Source organism: Rosa chinensis, chromosome 2 (assembly GCF_002994745.2).
Source record: "Rosa chinensis cultivar Old Blush chromosome 2, RchiOBHm-V2, whole genome shotgun sequence".
NCBI classification, from domain to species: domain Eukaryota; kingdom Viridiplantae; phylum Streptophyta; class Magnoliopsida; order Rosales; family Rosaceae; genus Rosa; species Rosa chinensis.
Window position 1 is genome coordinate 86925882 of NC_037089.1, and position 23746 is coordinate 86949627.

The following is a 23746-nucleotide window of genomic DNA, read 5'->3' on the forward strand; positions in this document are numbered from 1 at the left end:
GCCCCCTAATATGACTTTCAGTCGCCAGAATGGGAACTAATCTCTCTAAATTTAGACAAATAAAATATTGATTACATAATAAAAATAAGAAGATTACATCAATTCAAAACGTCTATTGCCCCCAATAGATCGTTAATAGGCCTCTATTGCCCCAATAGAATCTTCTTCTTCTTTTTTCATATTTCTTTCATTTTGAGCTTCTGAACCAATTTACCACAAAAAAAAAATAGAAAAAAAAAAAAAAAAACAAGAATTTGATTTGGGCACCCTTCAATCTTCTTCTCTCGATCTATTAAGCCAAACAAAGCCTTAATACTTGAGCGGTTATGTACAACTGGATAACCATGGATTCCGATAACAAGCACAACAGTCAGATTATGCTTCACTATTGCAAAGACTCCGAGGATATTACCAAGACTATGACGAGCCTGAGGGCGTTCTCCACTGACATCTAAAAGGGAACCGAGTCGTCGGCTCTGGAGCTGGCTTGGACCACTGGAGCTAATGGACGTCGGTGAATATTATTGTTAATGAAAACTGAAAAGCAGTGTACCAAAATATAGGCTGACATGTACATGATCTCCGGAGAAGGAAATGGTCGATTAAGAAGGTGGTGCAGATCCCGACGACCTATATTGAATTCTGGTGGTAATTGAAACAGAATTGATTAAGAAGTAACTACTGGTTGTGCTATACTGGGATCTAATTATGAAGAACACAAGTCGCCAACGCCAATTTCAAGCTAAATCATCGTCACACGAGGAAGGCCGATTACTGTAGTACTATATATGTACAGCGTGTCAGCGTCTCTCTCTCTCTACCCGTGGGTGTGTGTGATCGTTTTTAAATTTCCAAAATAACCGTCACAAACAAATGGTGGGTGTGATCGACGGGTAGTACTATTCATTTATGCTCCCACGTGTCACTATCTTACTGCTGCTAGCTGCCCGGATTATTTCAGTGAGAGAGAGAGAATGAGACGAGGTCGTCCACTTCCGACAGTCTGCAACTTTGCATTGCAGGTCTTGGCAAACCAATTAATTGCTCACCCTCCATGGGTTCAGTGGAAAGGATAGAGACAAATGGAATATGGCTCTCAGGAGCTACGGACTGTTTGTCCATATTAATTTTTGATTACCTATGTCTACCGCTAAGCTTTTCAATTTTAATTTTCATGGCAATACTAAGAGCTTCTCTTTGTAAACTTATTTTACGGATCGAAATTTAGAAACCAATTTCACAGATTCATCAAACAGTTTAAGAAATTTTCTTGAAACTCATAAATGATCGATCCGCATCAACTTAGATCCATTAAGATTAAGGTTAGGACACACAAAACCGTTTCACAAATTTTCCTGCTTGGGAGGTACGAGGGTTTATCTTTTCTTCTTTTTTTACTTTTTTTTTTTGGTATACGAAGGAGGAGAGAGAAAGAGGATAGAGACAAATGGAATATGGCTCTCAGGAGCTACGGACTGTTTGTCTCTAGCCACCCAGCCATGACCTCCTCCAGTCCTCCGGCAGCAAAATGGCACCACCGCCACAACCCATGCCAGAACAGAAAAAAAGAAAAAAGAAAAGAAAAAACAAAACAAAAGAGATCCATTTTCATTAAAAACACAAAACCATGTTCTTTCTTCAACATAATAACAACCTACAGAACACCCAAAACCATGTTTCTTCAACATAATAACAACCTACAGAACACCCCAAAACCATGTGCATAACATCAACGATGATTCACCAGTATTAACACTCACTTGTTGTCAATTGAATAAACCGTGATCACCATAAAGTCAAAAAGAAACTAAACTAAAGGCAATGAAAAAAATGAAGAAAATTAGAAGGGTAACTATGGATTCCAATTTCCAGCAAACCCAATGCATATATATCTAGTTGATCATAAAAGACAATATATATATATACATGATCGTCAGAAGACAAAGATGTAGATTACAGTAGGCATCATCTGATTCAAACCATATGATTCAATGAGCAATTTCAACGTATCAATTTGAAAACAATGTGCAAAGGTTTAAGTAAACAAAATACACCATGCAAAAGAAGTAATTGTATAAACAACCTATTTCGGTCTTCTAATATCAACTACTTCAGCTTGAAACACACAAAAGAAACAATGGAGGATCATTTCATAATTTTCCAATTGAGTTATATATGCATACAAGTGGAAATAGAAACAGTAGAAACCATCTAAATGTATTTGCATTTTCAAATCTAGCCTTTACTGGCTATATTTCTACTGAAACCTCACCGGGAAAAACAAATTGCATATACTAAATGGTATACAAAAGTACTACTTCCTTTAGCTGACATGAACCAGTAACTAGTATAATCATTTCTATCTATTATGGTATACAAAAGACCTACCTTAATTACTACAAAATTTAAAAACAAAAACAATTATGAAATAAAAGAAAAGATAGATAGTTTCTTTCGATCTGGTCTCAAGGTATGAACTTCACTCCAGAAAGCATATTCGTAATAATCGACTCGGTACAATAAAAAGATCCACAGACCAACCAAAAAGCATCGGTATTTGCTAAAAGTGTACTGGTATTCTCATGAGTAAGATGAGAATCAATCTTACTAATAATCGGTCCGTATCAATCATACTAAAGTGTGCTTCTTGAGTTTTTGAATCAAATCAATCCAAGTAATTCAAAGACTATAACAATTATTAAGAAACATATAGAATATTGGTCCAATTGAAAACCCAATTGATACATATAATCCAATTCCCAATCTGAAAATTAGGGTTCTTACCTGAGCACGGTGAGAGAGACAATGAAGGCGATGGAGAGAACAGAGACTGACGATGGTGAGAACGAAGAGAGCGATAGAGAGCCCTTCACACAGTGTGGAGGAGATTCAGACCAAAGTAGAGACCAGAGAGAACAGAGTTCTGTTTCTTTTCTTTTTTTAGTGAACCAGAACAGAGATCGAGTTCTTTTCGAGATGAATTTTTCCTTTGTTGGTTTATCCGGCTAAGTGTCTTTCTTAGAATAGAAAGGCATAAAAAAAATAATAATAAAATAAAAAAGGCTATACATCAGATACATGAAATGGGTGAAGGCGCGAGGTGAAAATTTCGGCGCGGGATTTTTAAATCTTGGGCCAAATTGTTTTATGACCTTTATTAAACGCCATGGTCCATTTCAGAATTAATGGCACTAAACAAACGTCATATAAAATGCTTTCAAGACATATCCCAAACGCCATGGCCTATTTGACTATTTCAGTTATGACATTTTTCAAACGTCATTAAAACATTTTTAATGACGTTTTCCAAATGCCGTAGCCCTATGTCATTTATGGCATTTATCAAACATCATGAGAACATTTTTCATGACGTTTTTCAAATGTCATAACCCTATGTCATTCATGGCATTTACCAAATGTCATGAGAACATTTTTCATGACGTTTTCCAAATGCCATAACCCTATGTCATTCATGGCATTTACCAAACGTCATGAAAAGTATTTTCATGACGTTTTGCAAACGCCATAGTCTATTGTCATTCATGGCATTTATCAAACGTCATAGAAATATTTTCCATGACTATTGAAAAACGTCATAAGGACAATGACAGTTAGAAAATGTCATCAAATAGTAAGACATACAATGACATTTCAAAAACGTCATAAAATTAAGATGAAATTTTGATCCATGACGTTTTCATTAGAAAACGTCATTAAAAGGGTATTTAATGACGTTTTCGAGCAAATGTCATCTAAATATTGTCATTAAAAGTCATATTTGTAGTAGTGAAACCATGTGCATAACATCAACGACGATTCACCAGTATTAACACTCACTTGTTGCCCTCTCCATCTTTCTTCTCTGCGCGCTCCACCAGATCCTTGGCTATCTTTTCGACGAGGCGCTTCTAGAACTCACCGGCGCCCGGCCCTGAAGACGCCACCACCACCACCAGTGGCGTCTTCACCTCAGCAACGTCAACCTTGAGAGAAATCGGAGCCTTGTCGGTGAGGATGCGAACTTCATCGGGCCCTGACTTCAAAAACTTCTCAGCCACCGGTCCGCCGGCGTTCTTCACTGCTCCCTCAAAAATCTTGAAGATGGCAGTAGCCACTGACGCAGGCGTAGGCGTAGGCGTAGGCGTAATCGACATTTCAGAGCTAAGGAGTGAGTGTTTTTTGTTGTTGAGGAGCTGTGTGGAAATACACCGATAAAATATGGGTTGCTGCACTGCTGAAGCCTTATATATATATCAGTATTACCCAGGTTAAATTTTCAAAAATTTATTAAAGTGTTTTAACAGAAAAAATTCATACTTCATGGGCAAAGTAGTAAACAATCACCACTATCTTTACTATTTGAACTCCCCATATTACCCATGAGATTAAGGACAGTTCAAGTTAGGTGAAATATCAAGGAGGGGTAACAACGTAAAATACAAAAAAAAAAAAAATAGAAGTACCGAATCATTCAGGAAAACTGAAAACGCAGGCAGTTAGCACGTTCTCCTTGAAGAACAACTGCCAGGGCGCACGATTGGAGACCGAAGAAGGACGTGGGAGATGATCGGAGTGGATATGGCTTCATCGCTATTCACCCCAATCTCAATTTACGGTTCATATAAAAGGAGAAAAGGGAAAGACGAACATAGCAAAATCAAACCCAAAAAGAGGAAAAAAAATTGTATCAAAATCGGTGATTCTCATATTTCGTTTTCCATTGATTTGGGTATCCTATTTCTGTTATATTTGGTTTTCTCTATTACTCATTGGAATTGGATTATCGTTGTTAGGTAGTGTGGGCAGAGCGGATTCTCAATCAAACCCAAAAGGCAGAGTAAAATAGGTATCAACTCGGGCGACACTGTTGCTGATTCAGTGGAGGTCAGCCTTGATAATTGTTTACACATTTTGAATTTCATTTATTTGGGTTTTCTTTTTCGATTGAAGTTCCATGTGTTAATTATTATCGGTGTGTAATCTCAAAGAGTGGGTGATTACCAAATGCTGCTCATGAGCTCTTCGTGCAAATTATGCTTGCAAAAAATTAATCCATTAGGCAGCGGCTTTCAAAACAGTTCCTGTTAGCTCTGTTACCATTATGATTTCAATCCTCTTTGTTACCGCTTCATTTTCTTTCAATTTTTGCAGGTAAATGTATGGGAGATTTCGGAACATTGTGAAAGTTACTGAAACTTGGTGTCCGCTTATTTTGAAAGTTGCAGGTAGTGTTTTCGTCTCTTATGTTCTTTTTTCTTCTGTAGATACCTCTACTAGCATGACTAGTTTGCTACATCACCAAGCATAAGTAACACCCTCTTTGGGACACCCACAAGCCATGGTGAGGCCCAACCAAGACATGCATCTTGTAGCCCTATGTTCAAGCTACGCTACGGCATCCGGAAGTCGCAAATCCGTCGCCGGGAAGCCACCTTCCAGGCCTTGCCAAGTTACCTCCACAAAATGCTTTTCTAGACTAGAATAGTGACTTTGAGTCCCACATCTAAGAAAATGTAAATGAGGGAGCCTCCTTCCCCTATAAAAGGAGACTCCTTCCCACTTACTTCACACACATTACATCTCATGTAATCCACTTGGGCCGCAAGGCTCAACGCCCTAGTACAACTTTCAAGTGGATGTAGTTTCCCGCTAAGGCGGGAAACAAACCACTATACATCTTGTGTCAATCTCTCTCTCTCTCTCTCTCTCTCTCATTCTTTATGCTAACTAGAGATCCCACGAATCACTAACTTTAACATTGGCGCTAGAAGCACTCGTCCTTCCTTGCCTTGTATTCTCAATCAAGCCTTACATCCTCCACTATCTATCCTAGGCGGTAACAAAAAAAAAATTCAAACATAAATTTGTTCCCTGTGCTTACAAAGAACCAGGTCAACGCCCTTCAGGGCTGATCAAGTTTGGTCAACGTCGAACAAACGTGGTCAACAACAGTCAACGCTGAACTCAAAAAAAAAAAAAAAAAAAAAACTTAGATTTCAAGCCCTTATGCCAGGATTAGCGGCACACTGCCCCAACGGCAAATGTTACCCATCTTCGGCGGTAATTTAAAAAAATTTTGAGGTCAAATCATCTCTGGACACCTAGAGATTTGCTTTGGACGCCTAGCCTCCATTTTTGGTCATGTCTAGCGGCCTTGCAGCCACACCAGCCTCGCTTCAATCAGCGGCACTGCTGAACTTCAAGAAAACACAGCCAACCAAGGCTTCAATTAATGACAAGCTTCCCGGACTAACATTAAGATATGAGCAGTGAATTGCTTCTGCCAAATTAGGAACTTTAGATATATAAGCAGGGAGCTCTTTTCCACTTGCTTTGAATCATGCTTTTAGGGCTCTGTGTATGTTGTTATTATTACACTAGGAAGAGTGGGAATTGGTTGTCTTTCTACTTTAATATTGTTTGATTTTAGACTAGCTAAAAGGCTAGGAGAGGGTATAATACTGCTCCATTACCTAGAACGGTGGAGGCACCAAGGTTTCAGAAAGGCCATTCAACAGTGGTTAATTATAGCAACTCAGTTTTCCTTCCTCTATTATTATTGTTATGTATGGATAATTTTCAATTATCTTCTCATTTAATCAATCTGATAATTGGTAGTGTTAGACAGTGTTTCCATTCACTCGACTATATTACTTTGATCATTGTTTTATGGGCCGAGTGTTGAATGTTTTATTTCATTTTTAGTTCAGATTTGGGATTATATAATTTTCATCTTAATGATCTTATAAGGATGTTATATTATGGATGGTGGAAGCTTCTTGATCCATGTAATCTGGCTTCCAATCCTCTAGAATCAAATAAATACTTGAATGCACCGTGCAATTGACATTAATTAATGCAGTGCATATATATGCATGTACTGTCTACTCATTCACCGTTTTCAGTTCACGTCCAAGTATTCTGTACCACTGCCTGTTTACCATGTAGAGAATGAAAATATTTATACCAAAAAGATTTGAAGAAAAAAGTTAAAGAGATGTATTTTTTTTTTTTTTTAAGGAACAAACCCCAACAAGTGATGGGCCAAATAGAGCCTGTACATGCTCGACATAGTGAGAAAGGGCGACATTCAATGAGTTTTTCACAACACCGAGCATATTTGGCCCGACGACGTGCAATAGCTCAAGAAAAGCGACCAATGGTGGAAACTAGCTCAAGCAACAGAGCTGAACAAGCTCCAGGTACTTCTTTATTCAATGGATAAAGGATATTATAAACTTACATATTTGATTGCATTATTTTTATTACAACCTTAGAGTTTGTGTAATTTTTTCAATTTGTAGGAAAGGTACGAGCTAGGCGCCCTCAACAAAAGAAAATTTTCCAAAGAGATGAGGGCTTTAGGAGACGTGTTTCCATGTTTTCATCTGGTTGGCGGATGGGACAATCAGTAAAAATTAACACCGCTTATTTCAGTGAGCTAATTTTGAAAGAGTGGAAGAAAAAGAAGCATGCACAGTATGTGCTCTGTTACGTTGTTTTGTTTTCTTCCAAGTATAGTTATTTACTTAATTGTCACCTTTTGAAAATCTTACAGTTGGCGCTACAGAAACGCACGTACAGAGTTGATGACACACAATATTGGTCACATTAAACAAACTTGGAGAAAGGTTTTGCGCATTAGGTATTCATGTGATTCATAATAGTCATAGCAATTTGTTTACTTTTACTTTCACATAAAAATCTGCATATGGATGAGCAGGAGGCAAAAGCATCGTGAACAAAACAGCTTTTTGGCTAAGGTATTATAGATTTCAATTGTGATACCTAGGAGCAAGTATATATGCATAATATTGCACTATTATGAAGTTTCCTAACAATAATTATTTGTTCCTCCTAACAGTTCTACATCAAGCGTTTTGAGGATTTGAAACATGATATTGAGGTGATTATATAATGAGTTCATTGATATGTTATACTTGGTCAAATCATACAATTAAGGATTTAATATTTTTTGTCACTACAGAACTCTTCCAATAATTGGACCAAGGGTGTTGCAGTAAGGGAATTATCTAACTTCATGGTGTATACTATAAAGTAAAAACCAAAGACACTTTCTGTTTTTTTCTTTTTTTGTTTTTCAATAATGATTTTGTTCTTTTTTGTACTCTTAATTTGTAGTATGGGCAACGATTGTTGACAAATGGATGGCTGAGATGGAGTTGATTGGAGCATGTGGACTTTATTGAACACATATGTATATAGGCATATATAGAAGTTTCTTTTTAAAAAGTATGTTTCTATTGTAAACATTTGTATATATAGTGCACATTTTTGTATGAAGTTTAATGTTTTTTATTTTTTTTATTTTTATTTTTTCTTACTAATGAATGGGTAAAGCCAAATACCACTATAGTATAATGTTTGCATATGAGAGAGTTAGGTAATGACCAACATGGAAATTATATTGCACTCCCGAGCGAAATATGACACAGGCATAGTAAGAGAGGAATTACAATGTGCATATGCGGAATGTATTGTCCAAAAACAAAACTCGCACGCTCGAGTGCGGCCTTTCCTCACGCACATCGCGCGTGCAGGAAGGCTAGTCAGTATTAATTAAGCCAATAAGGCTTATGGTTAAATTTTCAAAAACCCTGCAATTGCCCTTCTTTGATTATGGTCTAAAAATCTATAATTTAACAAATGAAGGATAAAATAGTAAATATAATAGCAAACTGAATTGAAGAAATTACAAAAAAAAAAAAGATTTTAAAAGTTTTGTTAACTGCAATGGCAGTTTTTTTTTTTTGGGAGTTGGCAGTTTAAATAAAAAATATTACTTATTAACACAAAAAGTTATTCTTTTTTTTTTTAAGAAAAAAAAAGGTATTTATAATTTCATAAAAAATAAACATTTTTAACATAAATTACAAAAATTATATGTTGGCTATACAAATATATATTATTTTTCCATATCTAGTTGGGTATACAAATATATATTATTTTTGTTGGAGTATATTAGTATTATCCAAGTGGTTTGGTGGTTTGAGCTTCCAATTGCATAAGAACAGATGTGGGTTCGAGTCTCCCCAACGGCAAAATCTGAAGTTTATTTCCAAAATTTTTCATATCTGGTTGGGCGTACAAATATATATTATTTTTGTTGGAGTCTATCAACATCATCCAAGTGGTTTCGTGGTTTGAGCTTTCAATTGCATACCAACAGATGTGGGTTCGAGTCTTCCCAGGCGCAAAATCTTGAGTTTATTTTGGATTTTTCCATTTCCGGTTGGGTATACAATATATATTACATATCAGTCCCATGCAAGTGGTCGGGTGGTTGGGGCTTTCAATCGCATGTGTCCAGACCTGGGCTTCAGTCTCCCAAACCGCAAAATCTTGAGTTTATTTTAGATTTTTCAATTTCAGTTGGCCATAGTCATTTTGGGAATTTGACTTCCATAGTATTTAGCCCTTGTAGTAATTACTCCACCTACAACCTATGTACTAATTTATAGACAATTTAACATGTACGACAACCAATTTGTTTTTGAAGTGGTAAATCTTTATGTTTTTATCATTAATGAAATGATTACTTCAATGACCATGCATTTTATCACAATCCACTGCAATTGATGTAAAAGCGGTAGTTTTTGTTCTATTTTGTAGTAATTACTTCACCTAAACTAATGTACTAGTTTATGGACAATTTAACAAGTGTGACAACAAATTTGTTGTCAGAGTGGTAAATATTTATGTTTTTATCATTAATGAAATGATTACTACATTGACTACACATTTTACCACAACCTCCAACAATTGATGTAAAAGTGGTAACTTTTATTCTATTTGCAGTGATTACTTCAAAAACTATATCATATACAAGGTTATCAACCATTTTACAATTCCGGCAACATTTATGTTGTGAACATGGTAAAATTAATGTAGACCAAAAGATATGTAAGTACTTAATATTGTAAGGAGGTTCTCCATTTGATAATCAATGTTCTTCATTTGATAAAAATTGTTCAACTATGATATTTACACCTTTTATTACTCAATTACCATAACCTCAATAAGTGTGGTCATAAGTTGTAATTTTAGTTCTACTAGGTGTAATTTATTATTTTGACAATATTTGTTATATGTTTCTGAACAATATTACGTATCAAGATAGAATGTGTTGTTAATATGGTAAATTTTATTTTTAAAAATGACACATTAAGTGAGTAACCTGTTAACCAGTTCGATATGTTTGCACTACATTAATTTAGTAAAAATAAAAAAATAAGGGTATAACATACATCAAGGTACCCTAAACAACCACCTCGATCATAATCTTGAAAACCTTCAGCAAAAACTAAATTTTTGTTATAATTGCCACTGACATTACTAAAATGAAACTCCAATTGCACAAAAATGAAAGGTAACTATATCAGTATATCTTATATACTCGAAGACAGAGATGAGCCAAAGCCAATAATGAGTTGGCAGAGCCACCAAGAAACAAACTGCAGCAAATAGCCACACGGCAAAGACGATTCCAATGGCAATCTTGGATAATTTCTGACTTCCTTGCTGCATACATAAAGGTGAGACCAATGTGAAGCTAGCTTGTGTGACAAAATGATCAGGCTATATATACAATATGGAATATATATCACAATGAAACTTGGAAAATTAACCAAGGAGACAATTGGAGATGATTATTTACTTACTTCGTGGATTGCAATTTGGAAAAGGATAACTGATGTCACAAAAACGGCGTGAGCGGAGAAAGCAACATCATTTGCAGCTACAGGTATCATCTGCATCAGTACAAACAAAATGACTTCATCTTTTAATTAATACAAAGTTATATATGTATGTACGTGTTAATTAGTACCAAAATATATCACCGTTGCAACATCACATTGTCATCTTTTTAACTTACATACTAGGAAGTCGCTCATGTGATAACCATTTATAAAGATTCACTCTTCCTTTACAGTCTCTTCTAATTAAGAACTACTCTCTCTTAGACGATCATGCACTTCCATACGTATATACTCGCAACCCATTAATGTGGCCTAATTTGTTAACAATTTTCTTAAACTTGTATACAACTCGAACAATTTAAGCTCAAGAATGTAGTGCGTAACAACATTTGCTTGAATAACAATGTCAGCCTGAGAGGTAATAATGTAAATAAACGAACATTATTATAAGTAGGGCGGGAAAAATAAATTACCAACCTCTCCGAAACTGTACTTTTCAAAGTACTGCTTCTGAACGTGGCGTTGTAAATGAGATACGACGAGTGCTTCGTCAAATTCAGCACAACAAAATCGATGCTCAACCCCACAACACTGATCAGCATCAGCACGCCGCCACCGTGAACAAACTCTTCAAATTAATATGAAACCTTGGAATTGAACTGAATTCAGGTGAAGTGAAGGAAATGATCACATAAATACATGCCTTTTCCGACGGAAATTCAAGAACACTTAAAAGAGGGTAGAAGACGACGGCCCAAAACATGAAAGTCAACCACCCCAGAACTCTATATGTGATCTCCAGCTATTATGCCGTCATCGTCTGAATATTCAAGTTTCGATCGATTCTCACGATCACTCGGCGGAAATCCCAGTGAAAATAGGAATCTTGAATATCTTTATGGAGAGAAGATAGAAAAGATGTAGGAGGACTTGTTTGCATGCGCTACATATCTGGTTGGAGTTTTTGATTGGCGCCATTCAGGTGGGCACACAGTGACTAGTGACGATGTGGCCTTCTTCCCATTGTTGATTTATTTTCCACAAAGTAGGTTATATTTCTATTTCAGGAGGGCACGTTTGTGAATAGAGGCCATTACACAGCTACGTTCATTATTCAGTTCTTTATAGATATGACAGCACCTGCGGGACACGAATTAAGGGACAAAATGCTGACAACAGTTTGATTCTACGGCTACAACAGCAAATCCATTAAAACCCAATTTTCTTTTACTCATCACCCAATCTCGTCTCTTTGGCAACAGAGCCTCTTTACCTTTATCTTCTTCCTCCCCCATCTTTATCCCGTCTCTGCCCGTGGCTCACTTGCCCTAAAAGAAAACTCATTAGAACCTCATGAAGATTTAAAGCTCTTCTCTAAACCCAGTATTTGAACCGCATAAGAAAATATCATATCGAAATATGACAGATATCTCTTCTCAATCATATGGGCGATGTCCATAGGATCACAATTGAATGAATCTCTTTTGTTTTGTAAAAATAAGATGACTACATGTGGAGAAGAAGATGTCAATTAATTCTCTTTATTGTCTTTCAGTGAGGGAATGATTTAATGATGTTAACCAAAATTTGATTTAAAGGTCTTCAACTCTCTCAGATCAAAAGAAAGAAAAATCCAATCTCATGTTGTTTGTGTTGCTGGGTTTTGTTCATCAATTTTTTACTAAGGTTTTACTCGTGGAAGATTCTCAAGTAAGAGGTTTTGCCTTCTTCATTTGCAGAATTTCTCTCCGATTCCGATCAATCACTGCATTTATCTGATGGTTTGAGACGAGGGAAGAAGAAGATAAAGAGGCTCTCTGGCCAAAGAGACAGGATTGGAAAATATGATTCATTCATTTAAAATCGAACGGCTGTCAGCGTTTTGTCTCGTTTTGTCCCTTGATTCATGTCCTTCTGCATAATTGCATAAACGTTAATTTTGGTAATGATTTTAATTTGGAAAAGGGCAATGAGAGAGAGAGATGTCATGCCAAATTGCCAATGTCGAAGCTGACCCGCCTTGCGTTGTTCATATAGTTTGAGTAGTACGTCAAACCAAATGTGAGATGTATTCTTCTCCTAATCTACAATATAAAATATACCCGCGCTTTGCTGCGGAATTTATAGTTACAGATGAGTTTGGCGGATGTGGAACTCCTTTAACTTAGACACCAAGATTTTTATGAGGCACACAGGGAAAAATTTCAGAGAAATTGTTTTTATTGAAATTATGTTGTACCTCACATCTTGGCCAAAATTTTGTATTACAATGTATAAATTGATTTGGCGATTTGGGGATTCATAGTTAACGATGGACGGCAAAATATGGCACTATTTGATCATTAATTAACGTGAAAATAGGGGCATTACTAATAAGATATGGTATTTTCCTTTAAATAACATGAAAATTATTCGATAGGTTACAACAAAGCAACTTGCTCCATCCGACCAGGATGAACCAGAAGCAACATTTACTTGCTACTCATGACGGCTCAATCTAAGACACACAATACTGCACCCTTATTCATTCTGCATTTTGCGCTTATGCATTCTGTCATAAAGAACAAATTTATGACACACTGTAAATGTGGAAGCTCGAGCTGGAAAGAAAACAGGGTAGCACATTTACAAGGTGGGAGGGATCCATATATAGCCATGTGTTTGTACATAACCAGCTTTCTCTAGCAGAGCATCCGCTTCTGCAGGACCCCGACTGCCTGGTTTGTATGGAAGCGGCTTTAGCTCACCGTTGTCAATTCTGTGCAGAAGAGGTGTGAAGATTTCCCAGGCCGCCTGATGATTAACACAACAAATTAGTCGACAGAGAACATGGCTAGTGTGCCAAGAAAATAAGGATACAATCAACAATGTGGTTTACCTTCAACTCATCTCTGCGTACAAAGTGCTGTTGATCGCCTTTTATTCTGTCAAGCAAAATTCGCATTTATCAATAAAAAGATAGAATAATTACCATTCAGTTATATGAAACCTATTGACTAGCCTATGAGTTCAGAGGATCTCAATATTTATATTATTTATATGCTTTGACTAAAACAAAAGTAGCCTATAGGCTACAATCCTACAATATAAAGGGCAGGTTATAAAAATAAATAGGGCAGTGGCCATACGTATCAAGGATTAGGCGTTCATACGCCTCTGGGATTGTCACCCCTTGATAACGTTGCCCATATGACAAGTCTAATTCACTTTGGACAGTTGACATCTCTAGTCCAGGCTGCTTGACCTGCATAATGGACAATGACCTAGTAAGTGAACATGTTGAAGATTCAGGACTCTTTAAGTGCAATTCAAAATATGGCTAAAAGTTTCTCTAAAGTTTCTCTAAAAGTTTCTTTAATGCCAGAGTCTCCACATAATCGCAGTCTCCAAGGCAACACCCACAGCTAATACAGCGAGTTATGCAGAGTATGCAAGCCCTGCACATCTGAGCCTTCTGATATTTCCCTTGGCAACTCTCTGCTGGGCAATCATAAACTAAACTTAGTCTCTGGCACCTGGGGCATGCTTCAATGTCAATGGCGCAATCATCATCACAAGAGAGGTACGATAGCCCACCATGAAAATACCGTGGTTTTGGGGATTTAACCTGGGTATGGTTATCTGCACCCAGCAAGAATTTTAACTCTTCGAACTGCTTGTCTGTTATACCAGAGAGACCTCCAATTCTTAACTGCTTTATTCCAGGTTTGCCTGCAGACTTCAAGGTCCTTAGGTTTAACAAGATGCTCTCAACACTTATTTTTATACATCCTGGAATACTTAACTGCATAGGGAAAGAAGTGTACAATGACTAAAGTTAGTTAACCACATAAATAAGGTACAATGAATGCCTACAAATTTCAATATGAAAAAGAGGTAAGGATAAGTGCACTATCAAGTTTAAAAGATAAAACCAACTTATCAATAAACAAAAGCTATGATGAAAAAGTAAGACATATGCAGCATCTCTTGATGCTGCATGAATTACCAAAATCACTGGTATTTCTAGAAAGGGGGTAAAAGAATTCCATTGGATACCTATTTAGTCCATTTTTTTTACTAGAAAGAAAGAAGAGTTTGTTTCAAAAAGTGTGTAAGATACAATAACTAACAATTTTATAGTTCCTCTCTTTGATAACAAATGGTGCATGAGCAGCATGAGATATTGTTTATTGATGGGAAGCAGACTCACAAGATATGTTAATTGTCATCAAGAGGAAAACAGAAGTATGAAGATACGAGCACGTAGAAGTTATAATATAGAATAACTAATATACAAACTTCATCCTTTATGGAGCAAGAAACGATTATAAAAGAACATTATACAAACTCTACTTTATGATTTCGTATTCAATATGCCAATAAAATGGAGCAATTATACAATACCATAATCAGAAAAAGAAACAGAAAGCTGACTAATTCTCAAACATAGAGGATCAAAATTTCAAATACTTACTTTTGTCAGCCTTGGATTGCTGTCAAACACGCGATGCAGCCCAACATCGGTAATCCATGCACAATGCACTAGACTTAAGGTTTGAAGATTACCCTGAGCCCTGCTAGTTAAATTTACAAGAGCATCATCATTGATCCTCTCATTCAATGGCCAATCAATGTTAATGCTCCTCCATAAAAGAGGATCACTTTTGACTGCATGATTCAAAGACCTGCAAACCCGTTGAACTGAAAGAAGATCCTGAACGCCGAGATAACCCAATGCATAAAACATAGCATCATGTGGAGCACCGCCTTCACTATCAAAATTCTTTATGCTACATTCTGGCCTTTCCATAGTTCCAACCGGCAGTTCCTTAGCTCCATAACCAACATCCAAGTTCACCACATGGCCAAAACCCAGAAACTCCTCCACATTGTCGTCCAATACAAAACCTCCATCATTGATCCCAAACCCATCAAAGCTATCATATGGAATCGATATTCCATCAAACTTCACCTCACCCAGTTCCGGCTGAAATATCACAGCGCTGTTCCAAACCCAATTCAGACCAGCAAACAACCCACCATCCACCACCTTCCTCTTCTGTTCATCCACCCCAAACCCATAAGACTCACACCCCTTCTCAAAATCCTCAAGCCAACCACTAATCGCCGTAAAAGTAGAACTCATATCCATCCCAAAAGGATCAACAGGCAACCTATCAAGAATATCATCAACGGAAGGCTCACAATAGCCACCCAATTCACCCTTGTAATGGGTATTCTTCTTCAACTCCGCATTTGAACTCGATGCATCACCATCCAAACTCTTCTCTTTACATTGATCCCTCACATACCCATTAGAACACCTAACAGAAGAACACAAACTATGCTCTGGGGAAGGATACTTAGGCAGAACTGAGCCACGAGACAGATTCAAAGCCATCCTATAGCACCTAACAGACAGCTAAAAATCAAAAAAGCCCAGAACAGAAACAACAAATCCCCTCAAATTTCCTAACTCATAATAATCCCAACTTGGGGTGAAATTGAATTAATGCCCTCAATTTTCCTAAGTAGCAATTGCATAAAAATCCAAACTTGGGTTGAAATTGAATCAATGCCCTCAAATTTTCCAAGCACCAATTGCATAAAAAATCCCAACTTGGGGTGAAATTGAATCAATGCCCTCAAATTTTCCAAGCACCAATTGCATAAAAATCCCAACTTGGGGTGAAATTGAATCAATGCCCTCAAATTTTTCCAAGTAGAAAAAGCATAAAAATCCAAACTTGGGGTGGAATTGAATCAATGCAACAGTGTCCAATTCAGAGAAGCAATTCTAATATAAAAAGGGTTTGAGAGAGGGAGCCTGGAATTTACCGAGTTTTGCGAGGCAAAGCAAATCAACCAACCAGCGCAAATGGGAATTTTAGAAGGTGAAGAAAAGAGCTGGGTTCTCTAAAATTAGGGGCAGGGGCGCAGAGAGAGTGAAGGTTGGGAAAGAGACGCGTGGAGAGAAAGTCTTCTCCTCTCAACCAAGACTCGACCTTTTGGCCTTTTAACTTGCAAGAGAAGGACCTTGCCACAACAAATTTATCTTTTCCCCAAATTGAAACCTTTTGGGATTTGACTAACTACTCGGTACTCTACCTCTTGAGGAAATAGGAAATATGCATGTGTGAACCTTTTTGGCATTTAAGTTTTTTTGATTTCCTCACCAGACATGGAGTTACTTTCTCTGACACAGAGGACTAGGAGTTACTTATTAGTTGCCTTTTTGAAGAAAAATGTACCTTTTTTTTTTCTTCCCTTGATTGGAGTTTTATTGGATTGGCAAAACAACCAGAAAAACAAAAACAAAAAAAATTCTCGAGTTGTTCGATTTTGAAAAATGTGCATATGCCTACAGCATGAAAGTGATAATGAATTTATTTGGGATTGCTTGTAGATTGAGACATTGAGTGATTGACATGAGAGTTTTCAGATTATGAAAAATCAAAAGCTGTTTTGATAGCATTTGACAGAAAGAGTTAACAATGCAAAAACATGTTTTTGGTGGATTTTTAAGAAGCTATCACATATTTCTTAAAAAATATATATATATATATATATAAAAACTCCGAGTGTTCTTATAATAAACACTTGTAAAACTAAAATTATTCAAAAATCATGTAACACAAGCTCTTCAACCTGCATAACAAATATTTTCTACATAAACAAGTCCATTAATGAATTTCTTGTCGGCAAAAGCCTCTTCTAAAATAATAAAATTATTTTTTAAAATTATTAATGATGTACAGTTCATTAGTAATAGCCTCCCACAAAATTTACAATTCATATGGATACAGCCGTTTTTTCTTCTTCTTCTTCTTCTTTTTCTTCTTTATATTTTCTAACGAATAACTCGTTTTTTCTTCTTCTTCTTCTTCTTTTTCTTCTTTATATTTTCTAACGAATAACTCGTTAGTAACGGCCTGCATCTTATGAAAAATAAAATAAATCTGACAAATCATTGCCGACAAATTGTTCTCGGTAGTAGTCTCTCCAACAAAAAAAAAAACAAAAACAAAAGTTGGCACGCCTTTGGACAAGCAGATCCACCTGGGGAAGGCCTCTCATAAAAAGGAAGGCATTTTCTGCTGATTTGGCGATTTGGGGCTTCATAGTTAACGATGGACGGCAAAATATGGCAGCATTTGATCATTAATTAACGTGAAAATAGGGGCATTACTAATAAGATGTGGTATTTTCCATTAAATAACATGAAAATTATTCGATAGGTTACAACAAAGCAACTTGCTCCATCCGACCGGGATGAACCAGAAGCAACATTTACTTGCTACTCATGATGGCTCAATCTAATACACACAATACGCACCCTTATTCATTCTGCATTTTGCGCTTATTAAGCTTACAATTTAAAGAAAAAATTTATGACACACTGTAAATGTGGAAGCTCGAGCTGGAAAGCAAACAGGGTAGCACATTTACAAGGTGGGAGGGATCCATATATAGCCATGTGTTTGTACATAACCAGCTTTCTCTAGCAGAGCATCTGCTTCTGCAGGACCCCGACTGCCTGGTTTGTATGGAAGCGGCTTTAGCTCACCGTTGTCAATTCTGTGCAGAAGAGGTGTGAAGATTTCCCAGGCCGCCTGATGATTAACACAACAAATTAGTCGACAGAGAACATGGCTAGTGTGCCAAGAAAATAAGGTTACAATCAACAATGTGATTTACCTTCAACTCATCTCTGCGTACAAAGTGCTGTTGATCGCCTTTTATTCTGTCAAGCAAAATTTGCATTTATCAATAAAAAGATAGAATAATTACCATTCAGTTATATGAAACCTATTGACTAGCCTATGAGTTCAGAGGATCTCAATATTTATATGCTTTGACTAAAACAAAAGTAGCCTATAGGCTACAGTCCTACAATATAAAGGGCAGGTTATAAAAATAAATAGGGCAGTGGCCATACGTATCAAGGATTAGGCGTTCATACGCCTCTGGGATTGTCACCCCTTGATAACGTTGCCCATATGACAAGTCTAATTCACTTTGGACGGTTGACATCTCTAGTCCAGGCTGCTTGACCTGCATAATAGACATTGACCTAGTAAGTGAACATGTTGAAGATTCGGGACTCTTTAAGTGCAATTCAAAATATGGCTAAAAGTTTCTCTAAAGTGAAATATAATTTAACCGGATACCAAACACATATATGACATTGAGATCATTCACAAGAAACAGCAGGCTTCTCCAATTTGGCATACGAATACGATTGCAGACAACTCCAATAGACACAATTTTGGAAAACAGGGATATCAGAAATTTGAAATCAGTGAACTGGGATACCATAGACATGAATGTAAGTTTCTCTAAAAGCCGTCCTAAGGATATTTGCAACTCAAATGTCATTAGCAAACAAACATACATTTGACGTATAAACAGGAAAGTTTTGCCTCATACTTACTACAACTATTCAACAACAAATACAGATGAATTCAGGAGATATCAGATCAAATATATTGACATTAGATTCAATAGTCAACACATACTGTAAGTTTCATGTACATTGCTTCTGAAGGTTGCAAGCGTATTACGAACTCATTCCTCCCTTGTTTTTTACCTAAACAAACAGATAATAGTCAACAACAATAATATATGAAATTACAAAAATCATCTTGGAACAAGGATCTGCAGTGTATTAACTATTAATATCCTATGTAGAAATGATCCATATCAGGCGCTCATGAAATCCTACCTTGATGCCAGAGTTTCAAGTAATGGAAGACTAGCAAGGGCATGAAAACATAAAATTGAATATTCTATACAATTGATTTTTATTTGTCAACATGATAGGATGCAATTGATAGACCAATATGTTGAAAACAAGTCCTTACATCTGAATATGTCACCAGGAACATCCTTAAACTGAACCCTTATTTCTGCCTTTCTTGAATTCAATGCCTTTCCGGCCTTTAGTATGAATGGAACACCTGCAAAAAATGGTGTTGACAGCGAGAACAGAGAAAGGGAATATAGTACTTCAACAAATTTGAATTTTTCAGGGTACTATACCTTCCCATCTTTCATTGTGTATACGCAGAACCACAGTTGAAAAAGTGGGAGTGTTTGAGCGGTCAGGAACAGTTGGATCATCTCTATACCCATCATATTGTCCAAGAACAACTTCATCATCATTAATTGGAAGTACCGATTGAAGAACCTACATTTTGATTCATTTATCATCAAAATGTACAGCAAGGAACTTATGGAACTCACAGTACATATTATGAAAGTACATCTGTTATATACTAAGAACACATTTCAGATTGATTCTTTTTCTTCTGTAAACCAGCTAACAAATAAATCGGGAATACACACCTTCACTTTCTCATCCCGGATATGCTCAGGTTTAAGGGAAACAGGCTTTTCCATGGCAACCAAACAAAGAACCTGCAGAGGAAAATTGTATAAATAATTTAGCTAAAAAATTTTTAATTCCTTTTCCTGGTATGGAGGCTAATTGGAAGGAAGTTTGGCGAATGATCTAGTGCATCACAACTAGGAGATGTTGCAACAATAAATATGGTCCACCAAGTTTCTATAAGCTCTTATCAAAAGCATATGTGAGACTCAAAAAAGACTAGAAGTGAAATAATTGATGCTCAGAGTGATTTTAAAGTGGTTTCTCAAAACTAATGAGATGGTTTATTTTACAAGAGGTGGCAAGCTAAATACGTCAAACCTACTCCAAACTAGTATCAAGATCTTACCTGCAATAGATGATTTTGGATAATATCGCGGATAATTCTGCAAAGAAACAAATCATAGCTGATTATCAACACTTCTAGTTATATTTCAAACATAAAACCAGAAACATTGACAACAGAGGGAATATTCAATAAAATTTATTCCCCAAGCCATCAGGAAATAGGAATTCTGGTAAAACAATTATAAATGAAACATTATTTAGGAAATGGAGGCATTATTTTTCATTCAGGATACTTTTGAAAGAACAATTTGGCATATTAGCATTAATGAACCATACCCATATTCATCAAAATATCCACCTCGACCTTCAGTCCCAAAATCCTCCCTGAACACAATCTGCGAAATAGACAATACATTGTCAATGTTTGGAAGTACCACCAGTAACGTACATTGTCAATGTTCTACCAACACTCAATCATGAACACAGAAGGATTCTCACCTGTACATTCTCTATGTTGTCTCGGTTCCAAAGGGGCAAAAAGAATCTATTTGCAAAACGAAGTACCAACTGTAAATTTACATAAAGAATAAAATAAGCTAATTTCATGGTTAGCAATAACCAGAAACGAACCAAATATAGAGACTGTAACATTACCAAATTCTGCACCAATTCCTTTCCCAAATAGTGATCAATACGGTAAATTTGTGATTCATCAAACAAGTGTCCAATCTGATTACTGAGTTTCTCTGCAGATTCCAAATCCTTGCCAAAAGGCTTCTCAACAACAATACGAGTCCATCCACCAAGATCAGCTGAAACGATGTAATCAACAATATGTTAATGTTAATCTACAGTAATTTCATTCTGGAACAAGTTAAGGACAGAATGGATGTATAGAAGGGAAAAAAAAAGTTTATTCAAAATATCTATGCTAAAACACCATGAAAAACTCAAACCAAATAAAATTGGAAAAGGCTTACATTTATTCATGCAGTAGTTCTTGATCATCCCGCAAACAGAAGGATATACTGATGGAGGAAGTGCAAGATAAAAGAGCCTGCGAGATGTTCCATCTGCACTATTTTTGGAGACTTCATGCACTGCAATTTCCTTATCAAGCAGCCGAAAACCCTCCTCACCATCATAAGAACCGCTCACATATTTGATCTACAAACAAAATAAATTATCAAACTAGTTGAATATCTAACTATCTTAGTATGGATGGAATTATACAAGATGGCAGCATATGGCACTAACCAGTTGCAAAAATTTGGTTACATCTTCCGACTCCTTGGACGAAGCTCCTTGGATAAGATATCTGCAGTTAGTATCAAGCATCAACATTTATCATTTGATATACCAGTAGGAAAAGAACAGAACATCTGCGAAAGAGCGCAAAAAGAATTTCCAACAGTGGAAGCCAGTGGAGCTGTCATACTCGAGAGAAACAAATGTACAAAGATAGGCCAGAAAGCTCACCCACGTATGCGGCTTCTTAGCTCATCATCAGAAATCTTAGTCCTTGCATAGCCGAAAATGTGAACTTCATTTGGATTCAGAAACCCCTAAAAGAACAACCGACAAAAAGCAAAGCCACTTCAGCATATTCAGCTCAATCCTTACGAAACACTAAATTCTAAATCAAATTTAAGAACAATCATGATCAATCATACACAAACTAACACAGCAAAAGACGACGAAGAAGCTGGGGCAAACTAAACCTGCTTAAAAAGGTGGAAGAGTGCAGGAAAAGTCTTCTTCTTGGCAAGATCACCGGATGCGCCGAGCACGATAATCGACAGAGACCCGTTTTCAAGCACATTATCCACTTCTTTAAAGGAATCGCTTCGAAAATGATCCCTTTTCTCAATTTTCCATGCTCCTGATCCCATTTCTCTCCACTAATTAGCTCAAAGCCAAGCCTCAGATGCAGCTCCTAATCTGCAATATCAGAGTCGGTCACACAATCACTATCTAGTATCTACCTCTATATATAATCACAAAGATTCGCATAATCTTCACTCACTCTCCTCACTACCACTGATCACGCAAATCAATTCATTTTTTAATATCCCTCGTTTTCGTCGGCCCTCCTATATTTTATTCTACCAACCACCACCAAAAATTTCAACTACCACCGAAACCCCCCCCCCCCCCCCCCAACGAACACAGCTTTGAAAACTCACTCTTCTCAGTCTTGTCAGTCTCAATCCACCGGAGAATTCAACAAACAAGATCAAAATCGGAGCGAATTATCGGCTCGGATCGAGAACCGAATCGGAACTAAGCTATAACTGAAGCGCGATCGAATCGAATGAGATTTGCATGCAACTGAGGAGGAGAAAAGTATAGAGAATAACGAACCGGAATCAGCAGAGCGGATCGAATTTCCGGAGTGGAGGATTGAGATTGTGATGGAGGGAAGGGAAGAGAGAGTGGGAGGGAGTAGTAGAGAGAGAGAGAGAGAGAGAGAGAGGCCAAGTCAGAGCTATAGGTAAGCTTTGAAAATGAGGGCGGAGGTATCAGGTGGGAGGTTTGGTGGAAGTTGGGTTTTTTAAGAGCAGCCGCCTAACTTTGACGACGACAAATAATCCAATGCGTCAGCGTGTTCGTAATCTGTTGGTGCTCCAAACTTTCGGTTTATTTTTTGTTTTTTACCCCCCATTGGTTTTGGTGCTGACTGTCGACAGATGAACTGGGAGGTTAATAATTTGTCAATTTTAGCCCTTTATTTATTGGTCATTTATACCTTTAATTAATTAATATTGAATGGAGAATGATGTAATATATTGAATCATTATTTGTACACTGCCGTTGTATTTTCGTATTTTTGAATCACAAATACAGTATTTGGACAGGTATCCAAAACACTTCGTGAATGTGTGAAAACAAGCCAAGTATATATCGTGTTAGAGTGGTAGATATGGAAAGAAAACAAAAATTAAGGAAGAGTTATGTGATTTTATATGGAAAAGTGAAGCTGTAAAGGTGGAGTCCATATATGAACCCACATCACCAACCCGGACACCAAGAGTTGTTTCAGAATTTAATTTCTTATTTTAAAAAATAATCATGGTTCATGAATCATGAACTAGATTAAGTAACAAAGAGAAAATTAGAACCCATAATTGCTCAAAGAATTGGCCTGGTTGTTCAAGAAAGACGACATATCCCAGTAACGGGCCTCCGTCCCTCGTCGATCTCCGAACTTAATTTCTCTGATCATCTTCACTCTTCAACGCATTATAATCAATCGAAAAATATTAGCAGTCCCTCCTAACTTCTCCCTTATTCTCAACATGATATTATTGATATAGAATAACATAATACGCGCGCGCATGATATTAAAATGTCATGTACATAG

The 23746-nt window shown here is 36.8% G+C and overlaps 2 protein-coding genes, 2 long non-coding RNA genes and 1 pseudogene across 5 annotated transcripts; 2 read left to right on the plus strand and 3 right to left on the minus strand.

The window, feature by feature from the left end:
* Positions 1–4445: 4445 nt before the first annotated feature.
* On the plus strand, positions 4446–5209 carry LOC112188428. The gene is made up of 3 exons (XR_002931432.2): positions 4446–4696; positions 4794–4884; positions 5152–5209. It is a non-coding gene; the product is annotated as an uncharacterized LOC112188428 (long non-coding RNA).
* A 2373-nt stretch (positions 5210–7582) lies between these two features.
* Positions 7583–8038, plus strand: LOC121051677. The gene is made up of 4 exons (XR_005806459.1): positions 7583–7645; positions 7724–7763; positions 7865–7906; positions 7988–8038. It is a non-coding gene; the product is annotated as an uncharacterized LOC121051677 (long non-coding RNA).
* A 2318-nt stretch (positions 8039–10356) lies between these two features.
* LOC112188427 lies at positions 10357–11406 on the minus strand (annotated as a pseudogene).
* A 1681-nt stretch (positions 11407–13087) lies between these two features.
* LOC112185338 (glucose-6-phosphate 1-dehydrogenase 6, cytoplasmic) lies at positions 13088–22910 on the minus strand. 2 transcript variants are annotated; one of them, XM_040513808.1, is made up of 16 exons: positions 22569–22910; positions 22104–22323; positions 21862–21947; positions 21640–21700; positions 21363–21549; positions 21037–21194; positions 20881–20949; positions 20719–20777; positions 20444–20480; positions 20052–20123; positions 19746–19893; positions 19568–19663; positions 19223–19293; positions 13850–13965; positions 13600–13645; positions 13088–13514 (listed from the first exon to the last, which is right to left on the minus strand). In XM_040513808.1, exons 2-16 carry the CDS (start codon positions 22272–22274, stop codon positions 13347–13349), a joined length of 1545 nt encoding a protein of 514 aa, XP_040369742.1. In that variant the 5' UTR covers positions 22275–22323; positions 22569–22910; the 3' UTR covers positions 13088–13346. The 2 variants fall into 2 exon arrangements, with proteins under 2 accessions (XP_040369742.1, XP_024179344.1); XM_024323576.2 differs by lacking the exons at positions 13088–13514; positions 13600–13645; positions 13850–13965 and adding exons at positions 17889–18316; positions 18402–18447; positions 18643–18758.
* Positions 13972–16738, minus strand: LOC112185340 (F-box protein SKIP14). Its single transcript, XM_024323579.2, has 3 exons — positions 16542–16738; positions 15178–16114; positions 13972–14505 (listed from the first exon to the last, which is right to left on the minus strand). The coding sequence occupies exons 2-3, from the start codon at positions 16102–16104 to the stop codon at positions 14053–14055; spliced, it is 1380 nt and encodes a 459-aa protein (XP_024179347.2). The 5' UTR covers positions 16105–16114; positions 16542–16738; the 3' UTR covers positions 13972–14052.
* Positions 22911–23746: the final 836 nt, after the last annotated feature.